General features: G+C 60.0%; 2 protein-coding genes across 4 annotated transcripts; one reads left to right on the forward strand and one right to left on the reverse strand.

Moving 5' to 3' along the window:
• Positions 1–381: 381 nt before the first annotated feature.
• Positions 382–2,772, forward strand: CCDC188 (coiled-coil domain containing 188). The gene is made up of 9 exons (XM_066255004.1): positions 382–915; positions 1,113–1,220; positions 1,380–1,484; positions 1,610–1,666; positions 1,757–1,816; positions 1,941–2,005; positions 2,184–2,232; positions 2,450–2,499; positions 2,586–2,772. The coding sequence occupies exons 1-9, from the start codon at positions 382–384 to the stop codon at positions 2,770–2,772; spliced, it is 1,215 nt and encodes a 404-aa protein (XP_066111101.1).
• A 767-nt stretch (positions 2,773–3,539) lies between these two features.
• ZDHHC8 (zinc finger DHHC-type palmitoyltransferase 8) lies at positions 3,540–18,689 on the reverse strand. 3 transcript variants are annotated; one of them, XM_066259826.1, is made up of 11 exons: positions 18,451–18,689; positions 11,617–11,738; positions 11,286–11,443; positions 11,023–11,195; positions 10,751–10,853; positions 10,280–10,371; positions 9,977–10,118; positions 9,646–9,766; positions 9,464–9,573; positions 7,264–8,264; positions 3,540–4,349 (listed from the first exon to the last, which is right to left on the reverse strand). In XM_066259826.1, the coding sequence occupies exons 1-11, from the start codon at positions 18,552–18,554 to the stop codon at positions 4,124–4,126; spliced, it is 2,352 nt and encodes a 783-aa protein (XP_066115923.1). In that variant the 5' UTR covers positions 18,555–18,689; the 3' UTR covers positions 3,540–4,123. The 3 variants fall into 3 exon arrangements, with proteins under 3 accessions (XP_066115923.1, XP_066115922.1, XP_066115921.1); XM_066259825.1 differs by lacking the exons at positions 3,540–4,349; positions 18,451–18,689 and adding exons at positions 4,838–6,153; positions 12,342–14,766; XM_066259824.1 differs by lacking the exon at positions 3,540–4,349 and adding an exon at positions 4,841–6,153 and having other exon boundaries at positions 18,451–18,688.
• Between the last annotated feature and the right edge of the window lie 2,669 nt (positions 18,690–21,358).

Genomic DNA, 21,358 nt, shown 5'->3' on the forward strand with positions numbered 1-21,358 from the left:
TGAGGTGTGAGGAAGGATCAGACTAGACACTGTTTGTTGTTTGATTTTGTTTTAACCGTGTGCCTGACTCATGTGTTTTACATTTTAAGAAAATAGCGAAAGTGGGTGAGGTGGGTAGGGTGGCTGAGGTGGGGACAATGCACAAGGGGTGACCAGAGGAGTGTACTTCAGGAACAGGAATGTGGTGGGAGGGGCCCTTTCAGCTCTGGCTCAGGCCAAAGCCCTGGCCCATTATGACCTCCCTGGTTTTGCCCAGGCCTTTGTGACAGGTGCCCCTGAGGCAGACCCGTGAGTTTTAACACCTGGGGGGCCAGTAAAAGGGTGGCAGGTCCCGCCAGGCCAAAGCCTGGACCTGGGGTCTAGAAGGGGTCACAGGGAGGTATGGAGGGGGCAAAAACCCTGGGACCCTGTGGCCACCCCCATCCCCAATGCCCCCAACCCTCAACTTCAAGCAGCCATGGAGGATGCCTGGACCCACCCTGCCAGGGGTTTGTAAGGTGGCCCTGTGTGGTCCCTCTCAGCTCCACTCACTCAGTGGAGTCGGCCAGGGCTTTCCCAGCCCCGGAGGCAGGGCCCGGGGGGCCCAGGGCAGGCAGTGAGGTACCTGGGGGATTTATTGCGAGTGAAGAGGGAGAGATGCAGAGACAAAGGCCAAGAGACCCAGCAGGGATGAGACAAGGACAGATGGAGTCAGGGCTGGGGTGGGGCTGTTCCCTGCACTCAGGAAGGGAGCAGGGGTCCCCCAGGCAGGGGGCATCCCCCAGCTCAAGGCGCAGACCCTGCCCATGCCCACACCTGACACTGGGGGCAGGAAGCCCGGCCTCACCCAGGGCAGCCCCCGCCCAGCTCCAGAGCGTGCCCTTGCAGCCTGCAGAGCAGTCCTTTCTCCAGCTGGAGCAGGAGAACCAGAAGCTGGTGAGTGAGGCGACCCACCAGGGCTGCGGAGCTGGCCACAGACTCTGCCTGTTTGTGCAAACAGCTCACAGCTGTTCCCGGACCTCCTAAGCCCTGTGCCCCCTTCCCTCTGCGCTGAAGCCCCTGCCCCAGCATTGGCTGCCTCAGGTTCCTGCGGCTGTGCGGGGCAGTCCCATCTCTCTGCCTCTTACCCCCAGAAAAGGCAGAACCAGGACCTGCGGGAGCAACTGGGGGCCCTTCTGGGACCAGGGCAGCAGTTCCTGCCCCTGTGCCAGGAGCACTCGAGTTGCACGACCCTGGCCTGGGTAAGTACGTATCAGCAGTCTGAACCCAGCAGGACTTTGGCTACTGTCAGGACTGACCCTGTGACTCCATGCAGCACACCCTCCACTCCCACTTCCAAGCAGTCCAGGACCTCAGATGCTGTCCATGACCTTGAAGCTGATTCAGGGGCTCTTCTGCAGCACCCTGAGCAGGCTGGTGCCAGGCCCCTGGAGGACAGGACACCTTTGCAGCTGCTGCGCAGGGAGCTGTGCCGGGGAGAGGAGTCCTTCGTGCAGCAGTCCCAGGTGGGCACCTGGAACCGGGCTGGGGCTAGGGGGCGGTTCCTTTGTGCAACAGTCCCGGTGGGTGGAGAAGGAACAAGCTGACCACCCAATGGCTGAGCCGTGCCCATACTATGCTCCTCCCCCAGAATGAGCTACAGCAGATCCGACTGTCCTTTGAGAGGAAGAAGATGGCCATTACCGAGGTGCCCACCTGGCCAGGGTGTAAGGGGTGCTGGGGGACCCACCTGGCGGGGCACATCCTTGGGGCATGACCTAGCCTTCCCCCCCATCAGGTGTGGGATGGTGTCGCAGAGGTACACATGGCCCTGAACAACCAGGCCACCGGGCTCCTGGTAGGTCCCCCAAGAGCAATACCGAGAGGATGAGGGAGGCAGGAAACGAGTGGGGTTGGGGAGAGCAGGGGAGTGTGGCAGAGTGGTCAGGGGTGGAGGACCCTTTACCTCCTCTGCCCCCTAGAACCTCAAGAAGGACATCCGGGGCGTGCTAGACCAGATGGAAGACATTCAGCTGGAGATTCTGGGGTGATTGTGGGGTCAGGGGCAGGTGGCCTGAGTTGGGGTGGAGCAGGCGTCCTGGTCAGGATGGGATGAACCAATCCCCAACCCTTCCCAGTTTCATGGCACCAGACCAGGGGCCCAGGGGTGGTGCCAGGCTGGTGCACAAGGAGTGCGCATGGCCCTGACTGTGCGACTCCCCCAGGGATCGTGCCCAGTGCCGCACCCAGGCAAGGAAGGACCTGTGCATAGCAGTAAGCCCCCACCCCTCTCCCAGCTTCCACCTGTCTGGGGAGGGGAGAGTGGGCTTTAGTAGAAGAGGCCCCAGGGTGGGAGTCCCATTAGGAGCCAGGTGAGAGCCTTCTGGGAGACATGGTTGCAGGTGCCTACCCTGGGCAGGGGAAGCAGGAATGTGCAGCACTCGGACCCCTGCACAGAGGAGTCAGGCTCTGACCTGCTCCTCCCCCACAGAAGGCAAAGCCACAGCTGAAATGTTCCGAGGGCATCAAAGGCCAGCTCTGGTAGGTGGCTGTGTTTGTGGGCAGAGCCCAGTCCCTGGGGGTCTGTCCCACCAGCACCCCTGCCCCCTGACCACCACCGCCCACAGGCTGCTGGCCCTGAGGCTGCTGCTGGGCACCCTGATGGCCTGCACCGCTGCCTACGTGTATGTGGTGGACCCTGGACCCTTCGAGGGGCTGGTGCCGCCCCTGCTGAGCCGTGCTGCCGTCTGGAAGCTCCGGGCCCTGCTGGGCCCATTCCTGCACCTCGAGGTGGATGACTTCCTGCCCTTCTAAACTGGAGGCCCAGGGGCCCCAATGAGGAGAAGGCCAGGTGGCCAGCATGGCCCTAGCTGCCCAGGGTCGAGCCAGTTCCTGTCCGCAGCACTGCCGCATGCACAGTCCCCGCCAAGAGCCTCGGAGGAGGGTGGGGTGGGGTCCATCCTGAAGGCTGGACCTGTGGCTGGACATACAGTGGTGACACAGTGTCTTGAGCTTGTCTCCGTGCAGATGGGGTACAGGGGAATCTGCTGCATCCTGAGGCTGATCTCAAAGTCGAGGTCCCTCAGGGTGACAACCTCGCCTTGGCCTTCATGCCCCAGCCGCCTGCTGGGTGGCAGCTCCTTCGCAGGAGGCCCCCAGCACCGAGAGGGCTCTGAACAGGAGGGTTTCCACTGAAAGTGAGGACTGAGGATCCTTTAGGGTCAGGTTCTCAGCCTGACCCTGTCACATGACCCGCAGTTCCGACATGGCAGGCCGTCCCACCCTCCCCATACCTATCCAGACCACCACCCCACCCCATGGCTATCCCCTCCTCAACCCAGGGACTCTGTCCAGTCCAGCCTCCCAGCACTGCCCCAAGGCTTTGAGGACAGGGGGACCACACTGGTGGACAGAGCAGTGGAGATAAACACAAAAAATTTTATTTGGGGCATTCAATTGGGGTAGGGAATACCTTCTACAACAATGGAGAGTAGCTTTATGGCTTGCTCACCCCCAAGCGGGAGAAATGGAGGTGCTGCTCCAGTAGGAAAGGGCTGGCTGGGGCCCTGCCCTCTCCCTGGAGACATCAGGCCCAGCTGGCTGGGGACTGCAGAGCCCCCAAGTACCCCAAGCAAGTGCCCCAAGCATACATCTCAGAGCGAAGTAGACTGCCAGGTAGGGCCCAGGCAGAATCAGCTCACTGGGCTGGGCGCTGGGTCTCCTCCCGCCCTGGCAGGGCCTGGACGGCTCAGCAGGCTGGTGGCTCCAGGTTAAGGCATCTGTTCTGGGTTCAGGGATGGGGAAGTGCAGTGACCTGCGGCGCAACCTAAGACCCCACACCCCAGCCTTACCAGAGAGGCCCGGGCTTCCCGGGGAGGAAGTGGAGTCTAAAATGCTTGGTCAAGCAGGGAGGTCAAGGTGATGACGTGACACCTTGGGAAGGCCGTGGTGGTCCCAGCAGCTCCAGGGCCCCCACCTGCGGTGTTGAACTCCCTGCAGCTGATGGGAACTTCCTGAGGTGGGCGGGCACACGGTCATGGGCCCCCGTGGGCTGGGAGTCAGTCGAGGTTGGCTGATAGAGGGGACCTTCAGCCCATACCCCAGGGACCCTGGTAGCCTGGCCTCCCAGCTGTCCTGGGATGGCTGTCCTGGGCTCCGCAGATGCCTACTTGGTATCTCGCTCAGGCCCCAAGAGGCCAGGAACAAGGCTGGAGGCAGCCAAGTGCAGGCGGCACACAGCCCCTTGGGTGGGCACCCCAGGGGCCGGGCTCCAGGGGACCTGCAGCAGTGGGCGGTCCTCAGGGAGGCCAAGGTGGCACAGGTGCAGGCCGGGGGGCACCCTGGGTGGGCCACGATGCCCCCATCCACGGCTACAAGTGCCGATCCGCCCCCTGTGGGCCGCAGCGTCCCATGAGAGAGAAGTAGAAAGGTGGAGGTCAGCATGGCACAGAGCTGCCCAGTGAGGGGGCCAAAGGTCCAGGGCACCTCCCACACTGCCCAGCCTCTGCCCCCCAACCTCTACCCAGCTGTCTCGGATCTAAAAGCTGTGCATTCCCGATGCCTCTACCCCAGACAGAGGTGGCGGACCCAGTAAATACAGAAGCAGGACATGGCAGCAGCCACCACAGAGTCCCCAGCCAGCGAGTGGCTCCACATACTACCCCTCCTCCATTTCCTGCAAGCCCTTGGGTTCCCGGGAGGCCCTTGGGGTGCCTTTCTCCAAAAGCCCTGTTACTGCCAGGAATGATGCAGACCCGGGGAGCCGTATGCTCGTCAGCCAAAGACCTATGGGCCAGCCCCCAGCTCCCAAGCTTCCAGCTCGGCTTAAGTCAGGAGACACGCCCACATGGAAATTCCCATTCCATGTCGCTGGCCACCACCTTTCCCGGAGTCTGGCCAGCTCTGCCCCCACCCTGGAGCCCCCGAGTATCAGCAACAGCCCTGGCTTTGTTCAAGGAAAGGATCAAAATGACTCTTTTTCTTTTTTTAATAAAATTATAGATATATAGATGTAGATATAAAAACATAAAACAGACACAACGCAAGCGGACGCTGCTGTGTGCTTACTCTTGGGTCCCTGGCGCCAGGCGGAACTCTGACCCCCTCCCCATGTGCTTCCCACGCAGGTGCCGAGGCTCTGGCGCCCCGACTCTGCATGCCTTGGGGTGGGGAATCTCGTTTGGCAGAAAGGGACTCCCGATCTCGGAGGCCCCGGGAGCAGCGTCCGGCCTGTGCCTGCTCCCACCTGCCCCCACTGCCACCCACAAGAGCGTAAAGCAGAGGTTAAGGCTTCAATGACAGCGAGTTTCCCGGCAGTGGGGGCAGCAGGGTCCTGAGCTTTAACACATGGGACGTGGCATGGCAGCTCAGCGCACAGACACGGGGACACGCCCACCAGCTGGGCGAGATAGGACACACAGAGCCAGGATCCCACCCACAGCTGGCAGTCTATCGGTCTGTCCATCCACCTGTCTGTCAGAACCCGGAGTAGCCCTGGCGCTGGATGCCTGTGGGCCAGGGCTGGACTCCCCACAGAAGAATCTGCCTCACCAAACTAGAAGCTTCCAGCGGGTCCCTGAAAGGCAGCAGGTTAGGATCGCCAGGTGGCAGGCCCTCGGTCTGGAGGATGGCCAGGGACCCAGGCCTCTCTGTCCATCTCTGGGCCATAGTGACCCATCTATAAGATGAGTCGGTGGGGGCTAGCCAAGTGACAACCCCTGGGACATGGGTGCAGTCCATAAAGATGCAGTCCGTGCCCCTTCATGGCTCAGCCTATGGGAGCAGGGTCACCAACACAGATCCTGTAGCCGGTGGCCCGGCCACGCCCTGGTGAGCAGATAAGTGGATGGACAGGTGGAGAACGAGAAACAGACTCGCGGAGGCGTGGTTCTCTCTCTCGCTGATGTGTCCACACCAGGACGGGGCCGCCTCCTCTGTCAGGGCAGAGAAGTCTGGGGGTAGGGAGCAGCCGCTGGGGGGTCCTGGTCCCCGTGGTGCCACAGCAGATGGGTGGCAGTCACTCCTCACACCGAGATCTCGTACGTGGTCCCACCCACGCCAGACACCTTCTTAACGAGCGTGTGCTGGGCAGGGCTGGTGGAGGGCCCTGGGGGGCCGGCAGCAGGCCCCAGGCGGGCCAGGCCCGGGGACTGCCCGTTAAGCTTACTTGGGGGGGTCTTCAGCTGAGGGTGGTCCCTGCATCAAAGCAAACACATACATGCACACACACGGTAAACAAGGGACCACGGCAGGACAGAGGCCAGTGGAGGCAACAAGACAGATGATGCAAACAAAGCCCTGGGTGGCCATGCCGGCTGGCGGCCTTGAGGCTCAGGGATCACAAGGCCCCTGAGAAGGAGTCTGTGGGGGAGGGCTGTGTTGTCACAAGACAGACATCAGAATGGCTGTCATATCCCCAGGTCCCTTGGTCTCTCCCACTGGCAAGACCACAAGCATGGGAAGGCCAGGTGGACACCAGCCAGCCAAACCCCTGGTTCTGGCCTATCCTGGAGCCCTAAGCTGGGGAGCCCAGTGATGACTGTGTGGCTCCTTCCCTGTTCCCTCCTAGGAAAACAAGGGGCTGCCCTCCTGGCCCCAAAGCTGCCCAGTCATGAGGGCAGGAGGCCCTCCCACCTTCGGCTGTCATTCCTGCCTCTCTGTGCTGCTGCCACCTGCTGGACCTGTTAACTCCCACAACAGAAACCCCTCCCTCACCCAGCCTGTGCTCAAGGCAGCCGGGGTGATGCTCTGACAATGCTGCTGCATCCAGTGCAGGACCTGTGCAGTCAGGTGCTCAGTTCTTGTACTTGGGCCTGACCTGCCAGCCAGCCAGTCCTGCATCCTCAGTTACCCACCCACCGGGGGCCTGGACCAGCCTGCCCTTCTGGGCAGTTTCTGCATCTCTGAGCAGGGCAGCCCCTGCTTCCAGGGGCTATGGACCCTACCCAAGGTAGCACACCGTATTGCAGGGTGCTGTCCCCCAGACTCAGCCTCCTGGACAGGGACAGTGGCACCAGCTCCTAGGAAGAAGGCCCAGGGACCCCATGCATAGGTCTGTGCTGGCTGGGGGAGAATGTGAGATATTAAGCTAAGATGCAAATCCTCCCACACCCTGGGATATGCCAGAGTGTCCTTGGAGGGGCACGACCCTCACACAGGTTGGCCAGAAGCCTCCAAAGTGGGGAATGTCCGCCCCATAGGTGGCCACGGGCCTTCCAGACAACCCACACTTGCTTAGCCAAGAAGCCCCACAGACAAACCAGATACCTGCCCCCGCCAGGAAGCCTGCAGCACCCCGGCACCCACCTCTGCACAGCCAGTGAGGGCGGCGGTTCCGGGAGGTCCGTGTGGATGAAGGCAACAGCTTTGGGGCCCATGTAGGAGGGCGAGCGGGGAGTGCTGGGCGGAGAGGGCGGGCCCTGGCGCAAAGGAGACCTGTGGGAGCCGCTGCCTGGCCGGGGTCCAGGGGCGTTGTTGTTGACCACGTCCGCCTGCAAGGAGGAGGAGGAGGTCCTAGGCGCCCGGCTCACGGCGCTCGACAGTGAGGACAGCGATGTCTGTAGTGCAGGGTTCCGGGCACCTCCGAAGCCAGGTCCGGCCACCAGGTCGTCTCTGGAGCCGTAGCGCAACACAGAGCCTCGGGGGCCCTCGGACAGCAGGCTGGCCTGCTGCAAGCTGTAGGAGCTGGGTGCATCGTAGACTCCTGAGTCGCCAAAGAGTGAGTCGGCCTGAGAGCGCAGCAGCCGCTCACGCTCCTCCCGATCTTTGCGCTCCTGAATGGAGGCCATAATGGTCCTGGAAAGGTTGTCGTAGCGCACAGGCGAGGGCTCCCTCGGCCGGGGGCCCAACACGGGGCTGAAGCTGCGGGGTGGGGGCCGTGGGGGGTCACCCACAGCCCCAGGGTGCAGGTAGGAAGAGCGGTAGCCGGCCACACTGGCTGAGGGGTGGGCGGGACATGAACGGCCACCGGGTGGGGCGGGGCTAAGCAGGCTGTCATAGGACAGGCTGCCATTACGGTTGGGCAGCGTGTGGGGGGCAAAGATGCTGCGATGGGGCGTTGGGGGCCCACCATCAGAGCGTAGGGGTTGTAGGGCCATGTGGTCCCCACGCCGCCGGCTGGCAGCCTTTAGACTCAGGGATCGCAAGGCCCCTGAGAAGGTGTCAGCAGTACTGAGCGGTGGGGATGGTGGGTAGGTGGTATGTAGACCACCAGGTGTGTAGTCAGGGAGGTCCAGGCTGGGCTCAGATGTAAAATCCAGACTGTGGATGCTGTCCTCCCCCAGAGTCAGAGAGTCAGGGCCTGCAACCTGCAGGGACAGAAGGTGCATATCTACCACTGCCCAGCCACCATGCCCCACCTGGCCACCGGATGCTCTGTGCCCACATAGAGGCTGCAATCTGGGTGACATCAAGGTGGTGGCAGGTATAACCAACAAGTTGTCCCAGAAGCACTCTATCCCCTGACCCTAACACCTGTTCCTTGCCCACCACAGAAAGAAGTGGGGGCAGAGTGGAGCAGATCAGCAGCCTCAGATGGTGTCTCCCCAGAGAAGGGTGTGTATACTGCTCCAGTTCGTACTCCTAGCGGGGGTGGGAGGCGCATGGGGGCAGCCTCAGGAGCTGAACCTTGAGGACATGTAATAACCACACAGCAACCAGAGCCTTCTTTTGGGTACCCCACCCCTGATGTGTGTGGCACTACAGGTCCACATCTGGATGCTACAGATACCCAGAGCTATGTCCTTGGAGCCCACCCAGCTCAGGGGACAGCTGCAACAACAGTTTTCTTGGTTCAAGGCATACAGGCTTAGGCTGGGGACAAGAGCCCGTAGAACCTCAAAACCAAGAGGGGGCATAGATAGAGACAAATGTAGCCTCAGAGTACTTGGCCAACTCAGACCCTCTGTGGGATCCAGAAAATCCCAGGAAGGAGGTGACCAAGTTGAGGGCACTTACAGCCTGACCCCATCCCCAAGAAACGCCATTGCACACTGGCCAAGGAGGATAGGGTTAGGCAAGACATTGGTCCTAAGAAGAGGGGCTTCCTGGGGTGAGGTGGGGCTGGCTAGGTGTGCTGATCCGGCCACAGGGCTGCCTCTCAGGTGGCTGCGAAGGAGGGTGGGGAGACTAGGCATGCACGGGACCTCCTGGGAATTCCTCAGACAGTCCAGGGCTGCCGCTGCTCCAATGGTGAGCAGAGAACGCTTATACAGCTCAGGGAAATAAATGTGCTTTCTCAAACAATCTCAGATTCTTTTGGAGCCTTCCCGTGGGCCTTATGGAGTGAATAATGGTGGAATTCCTGGCATCCTGGCACATACTGCTCCTGGGGGCAGCTGCCTACTGGGCCAGCAGGCAGTGCTCCCTCCACTGGCCCCAACCAGGACCTCTGCAAGGTGGGGGCCTGCTGACACCCTCTCTGTCTGAAGCAGGGCCTTCCGGGGGCCAGGCCTCTTGGGGTGGGGTCTCTGGTGCAGGACATCAGGGCAGCACCCGGCTTCCTCACCTGCTCGCCTGGCCCACAGAAAGGCGCTTTGGGACCCGTAGGAAAAGCAGGCCGAAACTTGTACATGGCGGGTGTTGGGGGGCTGGTCCTCTGAGCCGACAAGGTGCTCTCTGGGAGAAATGGACCACAGTCAGGCTTGGGTCAATCAATACCCTTCCCCTCACTCGGCCAGCCCACCTCACCAGCACTGCCTGGACGTGGGGTCTGCCGGTCACCGCCGAATGTGCCCGCCTCCGACTTGGGGGGCAGTGGTGGCCCCAGGTCCAGTGGCTTCTCATCTAGCCGGTCCAGGCTGCCCTTGGACTGGGAGGGGGAGTGGTCAGTGGTGGGTAGAGTGTGGGCTAAGGATGAGGCTAACTGAGGACTCCTCCCTGGTGCCCTGGGACCTAGACTCTTCCCAGAATCTTTCCAATTCCTCCCCCTTCCATTCTTCTAGGCCCTTCCAATGTAGCTGCTTCCCACCTCTAAGGGCCTGACCTTTACCCCATCTCCCACTCACTGCAGGGTCCCCACCTTGCTCCGGCCCAGGCCAGCCTTCAGCCCATTGTCACTAAGCTTGACCTTGAGTGGTGGGGCTCGCTCTAGGAGTTCAGGCCGAAGGAAGGGAGGCTTCAGGCGAGCAGCAAGTGGCAGCCGGGGTGGCTCCACCACATACCTGTAGAAGGAAGAGTGAGTGGCAAGGGCAACCCAGTCTGAATGTACACCAAGGGCAGGGCTGGCCCCACCTGCCAAGGGCAAAAGGAGACCAGGCTCAGGGCCCACAATTGCCCAGCTTGAACTCAGCAGAGACCCCCTGACACCCCACCCGGGCCTCACCGGGGAGCCAGGGGGCTGCACAGCACGTGCTCCACGTTCCCATAGCAGCCTCGGGTGAAGGGATTCACGCCCCCACGAAACTTCCCCGTCACCTGTGGACAAGGGACCCCCTCAGCCAGCGTGGCTACCCAGGGCCCAGGCCAAGGTGGGCGAGGGATAGCAGGGGTTCTCCACAGGTTGGCCAGGGTCAGCCCAGTGGTAGCCCCTCCCAGGTTACCCCAGCTTATCTCTGCAAGGAGCTGTAGAATTTCCAGACCCTTAGCTACTGGTGGCTGCAATGGCACAGCCCCACCCTAAGCCCCACCGCGGTATGCCGGACCTGAGCCTCCCCCACTGCCACCACACAGGCCATCTCAGCTGAGGGCCCTGCAGCCCTGCCCACCCCCCAACCCAAGGTCCCCGTGAAGCCCTGGCGCTGTCGGCATCAAGGGCCCCCATCTCTATCACCGTTGGCCCCACCAGGGTCTGCACCTGCTCATTGGTAGTGCGCCCCCGAGTGACCAGCACCACGTGGAAGCCAGTGAGGCCGATGACAGGGATGAAGAAGAGACCGGCCACACACATGACAGCCATGCTGGCTCGTTAAGGCCAACGGCCACGGGTGAAGACACAGAGCAGGTGTCTGTGGACAAACTACCCACCCACCCCTGGGGTTCCCAGGCAGCCGACCCACCCCTCTGAGTCCCGGGTCCCCTGTGAAACATCCTCAGCCCACACTGCCTCTGTGGTCGAACCAAGGATACGTGATGGTGGTGTGAGCGGCTCCCAGCCCCTCGGCGTGGTTCAGCACATAGACCAGGCCAAAGGCAACGACGCCCACCATATGTGCGCTGAGCGACAGCAGGAACAGGAAGAAGTAGCGGTAGTTGCGGCGCCCAATGCAGTTGTTGACCCAGGGGCAGTGGTGGTCGAAGTCCTGGGCAGGAGCAGCACGTCAGGGCGAACGGTGGGCGGGGGGGAAAGGGACACAGTGGGGAGGGGGTGGGTGGGGTGGTGGGGCCGTCACCTCTACACAGTTGTCGCAGACGCTGCAGTGGGAGCAGCGTGGTGGGCGGTAGAAGTGGCAGGTGGCACACCACTTCATACGGACCTGGATGCCCCGCACATCCACGTTCTTGTACAGCGGGGCCCGGAAGTCATCCTCCTTATCCTCATCCTCATCCGCTGTGGGCCAGAAACAAGGGGGGTGGCAGGAAAGTAGTTTCCCTGGCAGGAAAGCCCCTCCCCGATCTCTGCCAGACCATCCACCAGGACGCCCCACTACTAAAGACCCTCCCCATGTTAGCCGTTTACACTCTAGTGAAAGAACAGATGATCTGCCCAGCACAAGGTCCTACCTCGGGGGAAGACGCCAGGGTCCATGAAGGTGGCCATGCTGAAATTGGCCAGGACAAAGAGGAAGATGATGCCATTGTAGACGGGAACAGCTGGGGACACAGCTCGTGTCAACCAGGGGCACCTGTGTGGCAAGCAGTGTAGAGCTGGGTCTGGGACTATAGCAGGTGGGTGAAGAGGGGGCTCGGGGCAGAGGAACTGGGCATAGGCCTTCGAGGCCACCATCAATGCTCAGCATGGTAGGCAGGAAGGCCACTGCTGCCTGGGAGCTCTGGGAGTTCCCTGCCTAATGGCCTGCCGCCCCTTTCCTCAGCCATCGGGGTTGTGCACACTGCACGATGCATACTACATGGTACACGGACTCTGTGTGTCGACTCGAACTCCAGTGAACCCCCAGGTTGCAGTTAGGAATTTAATTCATAGTGGAGAAAACAGGCTCAGAGAGGCCCACAGGCTTGGGCATGACAGAGGTGGCACGGCGGGAGGGGCAGCACGGCGGGAGGAGGGGTGGCAAGACAGGAGGGGCTGCCAAAGCTCACCCGTGTCTTCCCTCCCAACCCAGCACTGTTCCCAGGCTCCCAGAAGGAAAACTAGCCCTTTCTGCCCATGTGCCATGACAGAGGCCAATGACCTCTGTCCTCACCCAGACCTGTCCACAGCCCAGTGGGGCATCCTTAACAAGGAGACCCTTGGGGGTATGGAGCCCCAATTCTCAGCCAGTACATACACAGTGGTATTATCCCTGCTCTTCCCTGAGGGGTGCATTCTCAGTCTGAGCCACGGGCAGTCCTTTTTTTTCCGTGGGTCATCTTCCTCTCCACATGACAGTGCAGAACACTTGGAGACTAGAAAACAATGACTCCCCTACCCCTTTACCACCTCTCACCACTTGGCTCCAAGGCTGGCCCCTCTTCCAGGAAGCCCTCCCAGACTCCTGGTACCCTGGTAAGGGCATACATACCTCACTGATGGATGCTATATCACAGACAGCATCTTCCTCAGCCCTCTTGGGGCCTGACCAGAGCCCTCTCTGTGGAGACCAGCCAGTCCCTGGGCACGTGGCCTGTGGCTCCCTGCCCCAGCTCAGCAGTGGGGCTCTGGGCCCACCCACTCAGCTCCCACAAAGCCCCTCTGGCCTCAGGCTCTCCATCTCTCCTATGGCTCCTGGCTGCTGTGACAAACAGGCACATTCAGGGGGTCTGCTCCCCTCCCAGTACCAAGGCCCACTGTGAATTTGGGGAACCAGTGGGGATCCCCCAAAGCAGCCCTGACCGTGAGCCCTGCCTGTCACCCAGCACAGGCAGGCCACACTGGCACACCCAGGTCTGATTTGGCCAGGAGCCAGCCCCACCACCCCAGCAACCACCTCCATGGCAGCAGAACTTCGCTATTTTTAGTGGAAAGCAAGAAGCTATTTAAAGATTCCCTTCCCATGGCAGCACACTTGGCACCCAGAGCCCAAGTTACCCCTTCCTCTTCTCGAGGACCCACCATGGAGGTGGACGCACGGCCTGAAGACAGGGTTCCCTCTGCCAGGAGCGTCTTCCTCCGCCACCCACCTTCCCAGGCGGCCTGGAGTGCCCACCAACGGACACCTTCCACACTCCCATGCCTGCATGCTGAAGCCTAGCATGCAGACAGTGTTCAATGTGTGTCGTGGCTCTGATCCAATCCCATTCAGCAAGGCAACAGTGGGCCCCTGAGGCATGGCCTGCCCTACAATGTGGGGGGCACAGGGGTGGATTTTCCAGGCATGCCTGAAACCCAGGGAGAGGTGGGCCAGTGTGGACCCCAAACGGGCGGTTTGAACCAGCTCCCCATGGCACCTCTGGGAAGGGCTGGCCACATAATCTGTGCAAAATGAAAATGTAGGCCACTTGTTTAAAAAGTATGAAGAATTTCAAGGCAGTGACAGGAGAGTCTTAAAGCAAGCACGGGCCCTCATGCACCTGCAGAAGAGGCCAAGGGAACCCAGGATGCACTGGTGCCAGCTCAGCATGGGCAGATGTACAGACATGGAGCATATCAGGTGGGTGGGCACTGAAGGCAGGAGGACACGTGCGGGGAGACCAGAGTGTGAGCCCCACCCACCATTCTGTCCAGGCTTTGCTGCACAGTGGACCGACCACACATTCCACCTTCCCAGCTGTGGGGGAAGGAGGGTGCTTCTCTTCTGTCCTCCCATTTTACAGACAAGGAGCAGATAATGGAGGGCTTGACACATGTACAAGGCCTTGGGGCGAGTCTGTGTCTGAGCTGAGATTCGAACTATTACATACGCTGGCGGGGACTGAACGCTACCGGCAGCCCCCAGCCCCGTGCTGCCCAGAGCTGCCGCTGGCCTGGGCAGTCTGCACTGCTTTGTCCTCTCTGAGCCTTGATGAACACCCAGGACGCATGGGCTGGACAGTGGCCCTGATTAGATGCCTGGGACTGGGGGGAGGGAGGCAGCTGTGCAGCATTGGGTCCAGGTTTGGAAATCTGCACTGTGACGGGCCAGTGCTTACCTGGAAGTGCTGGGTGGCCTCTACCCACTGCCTGGGCCACACATACCCAGGGAAGAGAGGTAGGCCTTAGCTGGTGTAGGGCAGGATGGGGAGGGATGCAGGTTCTCTGACTGGGACCTGAGCCACTGTCCCTCTGCCCACCACCTCCAGCTTTCCAGACTTGATTCAGACCCAGGATTAGGCACTCCCATGCAGTCCTGTCTCCCACCACCTACCCTCCTCCAGGTGGCCTTCACCACCAAACAGTGCTGTAAGAGGGGACCAAGTCTGGCTCAGGCCTGAGGGGGAAGGTTCACTGGCCAAAGCTGCCAAGGCCTGGGACTCAGCCAACTCGGGAATTGTGTGGGCTAAACGGGGAAAGACAAAAGAGGCCGTGCAAACATGTGCACAGACATACGTATGCACCCACATGAACATGCAGGGACAGATGCACGCACATGTGTGCAGTACCCTCACATATACATAAACATGCTCCATCCAAGACATGAGTGTGTGGGTATATGTGTGCACAAGCATGCATACAGAGACACATGGGTACACACAGTTGTGCACAAAAGGCATGTTTGCATGAACATGCACAAATATGTGCCAATATGCAAGACACACACATATACAAACATTTGCGTATAGATATACACACTTGTGCACAGTGGCACACCTGCATGAACATACACATAACCACATAGGCACACCTGCACAAACACAGATGTATGTACATATGAACACAAGCCCCCTCCTCCCACTGACCCCAGCCCGGTCCAACTCAGGTCTGGCTGCCTCTCACTGATCTTCCACCTCTCTGGGTTTCCCTTTGCTTCCTGTGGACCAGGTGAGCATATGGACATACAAGCTCTGTGCAGCGCGTGGCCGGCAGCACTGCTCAGCCCACCTTGAGTCTGTCCTAGGCTCCAGGAGGGCCTCTCTGCCTACAGGGAGGTGATCCCAGGCCCTGCTGGGCAAGGGCCGGCCACTCCCTGCTGGCTACAGCTAGGCCTCGGGCCAGAAGGAGACTTGACAGGGAAGGGGGCAGGCAGCCTGGCTGAGGCTCTGAGCACTCCTGCCTGACCAGCCCCTGCCTCTCCAGAGTCAGAGCCACATACCACTACCATGACCCCACCCATGCCGAGGCCCTGAGTCCTGCCTGGGCCAGCAGGGAGACACCATTCAAGGAGGGTAGGAGGTTCTATAGGGGCAGCATATGTACCAAAGTTAAATGTGGACTGAAAATTTTAACTCAGACATTTTTATTTAAATAGGGTTCTTCATTAACGGTTTGTGTTCATGTATAGGGATATAGGATAAGAGGATCTGTGACTACTCTGTCCTGATCAGGCCAGGCAAGACCTCTGGTCACATGCACCCATCCATCTCATCCCTACAGAGAGAGAAACTGAGGCTCAGGGGCCCAGAATACTCCCAACCACATGCAGTGAGTCCTGGCAGGGGGCTCATACTAAGTTTCCCCTGATCCCCATACAGCCCCTGCCAGTGAATCGATCCACCTGGGCCCACCATGGGCTAGCCTGGTCCTGGGCTGGACCTCCCACTGTCCTAGGCTGGGCCTTACTGCCTGTCTGGGCTTCTGAGCATGGGGAGGACTCAAGCCCATCCTGGGAACCAGCCCGACATCCCAGAGGTTAGTCAACTGGCCTCAGACAGAAAAAAGATGGCCCAACCTGGCTCCAGGCATTGGTATTTTTCCAAGCAGCAGAGCTCAGTTCTGATGTTCACAAGATCCCTATCCTTCTGCGAAGTAGCTCTGGAAGGAGTAAGGGGCAGGGGCAGAGGCCTGGTGACCCTTTGACCCCCTCCACCCGAGCATCTGACCCAGCCTGGCAATGAGCCACAGTGTGAAGGGCTTCTGGGGTCCAAGGGGACACAACTGCACCAGAAACCCAGGAAGGCTTCCTCGAGGAGAAGGGCCTCTGGGAACCTGCCCTGTGGTGTGCTCATTCTCAGAAGAAGGACGCTCCTATCTCCCAGCATCCTTTCCATACCCCAAATTCTCTTAGCAACATGTCTGCATGAAGTGCTGGCTCCAGCCCCCTCAATGAGCTGACCTTGGTCCTCCAGGTCCCCAGGTCCCCATCTTGCATGACTTCAGGAGCTGCTGCCTGTGTGGACCTGTCCTAAAGGGGCAATTCATGTTTACTGAGTATAAAGAAAGTCCCTCAGTATCCAGGGAAGTCCAAGATTCTAAGGCAGAGAAGATAGACCCTATGGGCCTGAAGGTGGGGAGAGGGAACAAGCATGGGTATCGGGGTGACGAAGGGCCAGTCCTGAAAAGGGGGCCACCTGGACCCCTGCCTACCTGGAATTGCTACAATGTGTTAGCATCAATGAGCCTGGCCTGCCCCCACAGAACCCCTTCTCAGGAACCCAGCTGCCAGGGCAGGGGCAGGCCAAGGTCAAGTCAGCCCAGGGAATGTGGCCTTGGTATCAGCCTGCAGGGAAGCCCTGTCCTGGGGGATAAGCGAGGCTCCCTTGGCTAGATGGTCACTCTACCTGGACCCCGGTAAGTGCCCCCAAGCCTTCATCCTGCTGCAAGGACACACACAGCACCTTTTCCTGGGCCATACACAGGGCAGGATGTAGGCACTCCCTATGGTACCCCAAGGGAAGCCTGCACCTCCCAGCACGATGTACCTGAACCCAGACCCCCATCTGTGAGAACAGAGGAAGAAAGACTTGGCACAGGGCAGGATACAAAAGGTGCAGGGGCCTCAGAGCCTATTGCTTGGGGGTGGGTCAAGCTCAAGGACAGTGAGTAAGAGCCCTCTGAAATCTCAGGAAGGGCTCACTTCAGGACAAGTATGCTACAGTGAGGCCAGGTGAGCCTCACTGAGAGAAAGACAACAGGCTCTCAGGGGTAGGGTCAAATTTCAATTTCTTTTTAATAGTTTTTGTTTTCTGGAACATGTATTACTTTGAAAGTTAGGAGGGAAAACACTAAATTACACTTAAGAGATAAGAAACTGAGATAGACAAGCAGAGGCCACAACTCCCTCAAACCCTCAGCCCTAACCCCAGAGCCAGAAACGGGCCGGGTCCCACCACTTCAGAAGACCCAAGAGGACTCATCCTCCCTCTTCCTGCGCCTGCTGCCCACCTGCCCCTCTCCTTTCTGCTCCAGTCAGCAGCATCTGAGTGACAAGAACCCGCCTGCTCACCAAAGCCAGAAATAAGCCCGTCCACACAGGCCTTTTTTAAACACACTCTTGGCAGCCTGTGGCACCCACCCAGGCCCAGAGTCCAGGTAGGGGGCTCTCCCGCCTCCACAGACACCCAGTGCAGACTCACTCTCCCCAAGGGAGCCACCCTCACTATTGCTATGTGAAAGGGTGCCATGCCGCCCCTGCCCACCCTGCTCCAGGGTCACTCACGCTCAGGGGCTAACCTGCCTCTGAACATAGGCCGCAACTGGCTTCAGACACCCCTGAGGCCTCAGGTCCCCAGGAGGGTTTGAATAGCTGTTGCTTTGGTCACCTTGGCTGTGTCTGACCTAGGACTTTGTGGAAGGTGGTAGTCACAGACATGTATGGCTGAAGTCTAGAGCCCCAAACCCTCCTTGTACCAGAAGGAGACCCGGGGCCCCATGACCATGGAGAGGGAGCTGTATGTACCCTCAGCCCAGCACTCAGTCTGTGAGATAGCCTGTGTTTCAGGTGAAGAAGCTAAAGCTGCCAAAGTCTAGAATCCTGCCTTCTGCCTCATGGATCCCAATGCTTGCCATGGCCAGTATCCCTGGGTGTGGTCTGGCCTGGGCCCTCCAGCTGTGATTCTAGGCTTTCCCGAGAAGGTCAAGGAGGGGTGGAGGGTACTGCCAGGCTAGTGTCACAGGGAGCTGTGGGCAAGGCATGTGGCAGACAGGCCAGACCACACGGACTCGGAAACAACTTGGCTCCAGCCCCTGGCTACACAGCCGGGAGGGGACACAAGAGACACCCTCAGTTCCTTGCAGGAAGGTCTGGTGACTCTGGGCAGCCCATGTCCCCCTCCTGAAGCCTGTGGGGTGAGAAGGGCTACAGCCACACCCTGGGCAGCCACTGCACACGCTCTCCTGTCCAGCGCCGTACCTCACACCCAAGGCCTGCCCGGTACACTCATTAGGTGCCCACCGGGCAGTGTGTCCCCATACACAGGACTCACTTTTCCCTAGGCACACTCACAGATTCTGCCTCAGACCAGGGTGGGGGCTCACGCTGCCCACAACCCTGGTGCCAGCCCTGCCCTGCCCAGCCTCCGAGCTGTACCAGGTCCTTGTACTTGGTCCCTACCCCTCCTGGCCCGGCTGTGGCCCTTGTGTCCCCGAGGACGCGGCAGACTCACGTGAACACGAAGAACAGGGTGCTGGAGCCGACCAACAGCGCGGCGGCCGTGGCCACTGGGATGTACTTGGCGGGTTTTAGGCGCGTCCCGGGGCTGCGGGGCATCCTGGGCGCCGCGCCGCCGCATCCCTCCCCGGGGCCGGACGGGCGGGGCCGGCGGGGTCGTGCCGGGTTCGGCGGGGCGGGTTGGACACCGCGCAAGACCGGCGGCGGCGGCCGCGGCAGCGGAGGAGGAGGAGGAAATCCCACCCCACGGGCGGTGCGGCGGCAGCGCGCTGATGTCAGCGCGCCCCTTAAGGTGGACCCGGCGGCGAGGGGGCGGGGCCGAACATCCCGGAGGAAGCGCCCCCCCCCCACGCCCTCCTCCAGACGCTCGCTGCAGGAGCCCACCCAGCCTGGGACCGCAGTCCCTGTCTCTGCGCGCGCGCGGCAGAGCCTGGTCGGCCTCCTGCGTGGCGCTTAGGACCCTCGGACGGCGGGCATCTCCTCTTCTTTGGGCCCCAGCCTGGAGAGTTCCTTCGGCTCTCTGAAGCCACGCAGCCCTAGCGCACCTGCAGGCTATGGACACCGTAGTAGAGGACGCCAGGCACCCCGTTCCCAGCCCGCAGGCCCTGGCGCTTTGGCCTGTTAGTCCCCTCCTGGGCCTGTTTGCACAGTCCTCTCTCTAAACACGTCGGAGCGGCGTGTCTCTGAGGGTAGGCTGATGCCCCGACTCCGTGCTATTCTCGACAGCTAAGACCCTTCTTTTCTGGGGCTGCCCTACTCAGGCATTCACGAGGAGGTTGGGAGTTGTGAGACTGCAGGGGACCTTGGTTGTTTATCCCTGCCCACCTCACAGCCCTCGGCCCACTTGGCTGGACTAAGCACAACTAGCGGGCAGGGTAAAAAGAGCAGAGGGAGCTGGTCTCCCGCGTCGTGTCACAAGCTGCAGTCTTGGGAGTATGGGTGGGTGGGAGGCCCAGGGCCAGGCAAGTTCCTCAGCCTCCCCGGGACAGGGTGGAGCTTCCTCAGAAAGCACCGGGAATCCAGCCCCTGCGTGGGATAGGCCCGTGGTAGGGCCCACCTCCGGCAGGAAATCCCCCCCACCCGCGCCGACGCTGCTTAAGGTGGAACACTGGCCTCGCAGAGAAGGAACGAGGTGGGTAGACTAGCTGGGCAACGGTGCAGCTTAGCGGCCTCGATCAACCTCCAAAGCCTCCCCAGTGAGCACCAGCTACTGTCTCTGGCCATGGTCGTCCACTGCACAGGGGCCATCTCCTTAGGCCAGCTACCCCAGGCCCTGAGGCTCCTTGGCCTGGAGGCCCCTCCTTGCCGGTAGGTGGGCCTTCTTTAAGGCCCCAGCCCCCAGGGCTGCAGACTGCAAACTGCTATTAAGGAACCCGGGACGGGGGCCAGACCACAGTAGTAGTGCATCTAGAAGCAGATATGGTTATGTGCTTTCTACCACAACACCCAGTTGTAGCCCCTGCCCACCCCAGGAAGCTCAGGACGTAGGGTGTCTAGCTCTAAGAGGGGGTCTGGAGCTTCAGGGTGGATTCAGGGTGCAGAGGTGGACAAAGAACAGACTCCACCTGGAGCAGACACCACCTTATGGCTGTCTGAGATGCCAGAGCCCTAAGATAGCCTAATACAACAGGCCCAGGGGACACCATTCCAGGCAAACGGTGCCCCACCAGGGCTTCACTCTTGTTCTTGCCTTTCTTATGCCCCATACGTGGAACACCACCCCCAAAACTCTGGTAACAGGGCCTGGAGGCAGTCCCACCCAAAGAGAGGCTCCTCCCAACGACTCAGCCATTGCACCAAGTGAGACCCTGCTCTGTGTAGGGGTGCCAAGACAGCCAAATGCTGATCATGGGAAGAAGGGGCACTCACACCTCTTTGCTGAGGTCCCTGCAGACTACCTGGGCAGAGGGAGACCTGGGTGAAGTGGACCCAGTGAAGCCACAGCCCAGAAATACTCTATCCAGATCACGGAACAGAAAATGCAACTTCTCAAACACCATCACCCCCAACCTGCAGGAATGAAAAGTTGGTAGATCATCCCGCATCTCCTCATCCCCAATACTGTTAGCACCTTAATTCTGGCTTATCGTCACCTGTGCCACAGGGAGCCCACCTGAAAATACTGGCTGGGGACCGGGGGTGGGGAGGTTAAAGGACCCCATACTGGTGTCCTTGCACTTGCACTGCTCCCTTTGCAGCTGTTCTAGTGTTAACAGCCACATCTTTAAATGCACTCTGATCACAGCACCACTGTCCTCCTGCAATTCTGAAGGGCCTTCCCTGCTGGGAGATACAACTCCTTCCCCAAGAGGAAGTCAGCCTGGTGTTTTATATCAAGTGAGGAGTTATCTTTCATTGGATCCCAAAACATTAAACATCCATTCTGGGCTGACAGGGGTGTCTGACCATCCTTCCCTAGACAATCAAGTCCCTGGGTGGGACCTTTCACATAATGCATCCAACAGAGGCCTCAGAGGGAAGTGACATTTGCCCTCCACAGCATCACAATTCCAACTCAAGAGGGGTGAGGTACGCAAGCTTCAATGTCCCTCTTTGGATGGGAAAAAACCACTGCACCAATGCTAACCTGTGCTCTGGGGCCCAAGGGTGCCAGGACATAACCGAGCAGGCCAGTGAAACCTTTGGTTTTAAAACAAGAGTGGCTTCCTTTGGAGGTGCATCTCTGAGTGACCAAGGGCACAAAGTTTAAATCAGAAAAACATCATAGGACACACAGGGCCCAGCTAATAGACTTAGTAAACCACACTGTAAAGCACCTGATAGGTGTTGATGGCTAAGTCACAGGAGGCATGAGCATATCATTCTGGGTTGGTAAAATTTGCTCCTCCCCTGTTGGAAGGTAGGGAGGCCACAGCCCCGCAGAGTCCTTGCTATCTCCTAGA

The sequence above is a fragment of the Saccopteryx bilineata genome, chromosome 2 (assembly GCF_036850765.1).
Source record: "Saccopteryx bilineata isolate mSacBil1 chromosome 2, mSacBil1_pri_phased_curated, whole genome shotgun sequence".
Lineage (NCBI taxonomy): Eukaryota > Metazoa > Chordata > Mammalia > Chiroptera > Emballonuridae > Saccopteryx > Saccopteryx bilineata.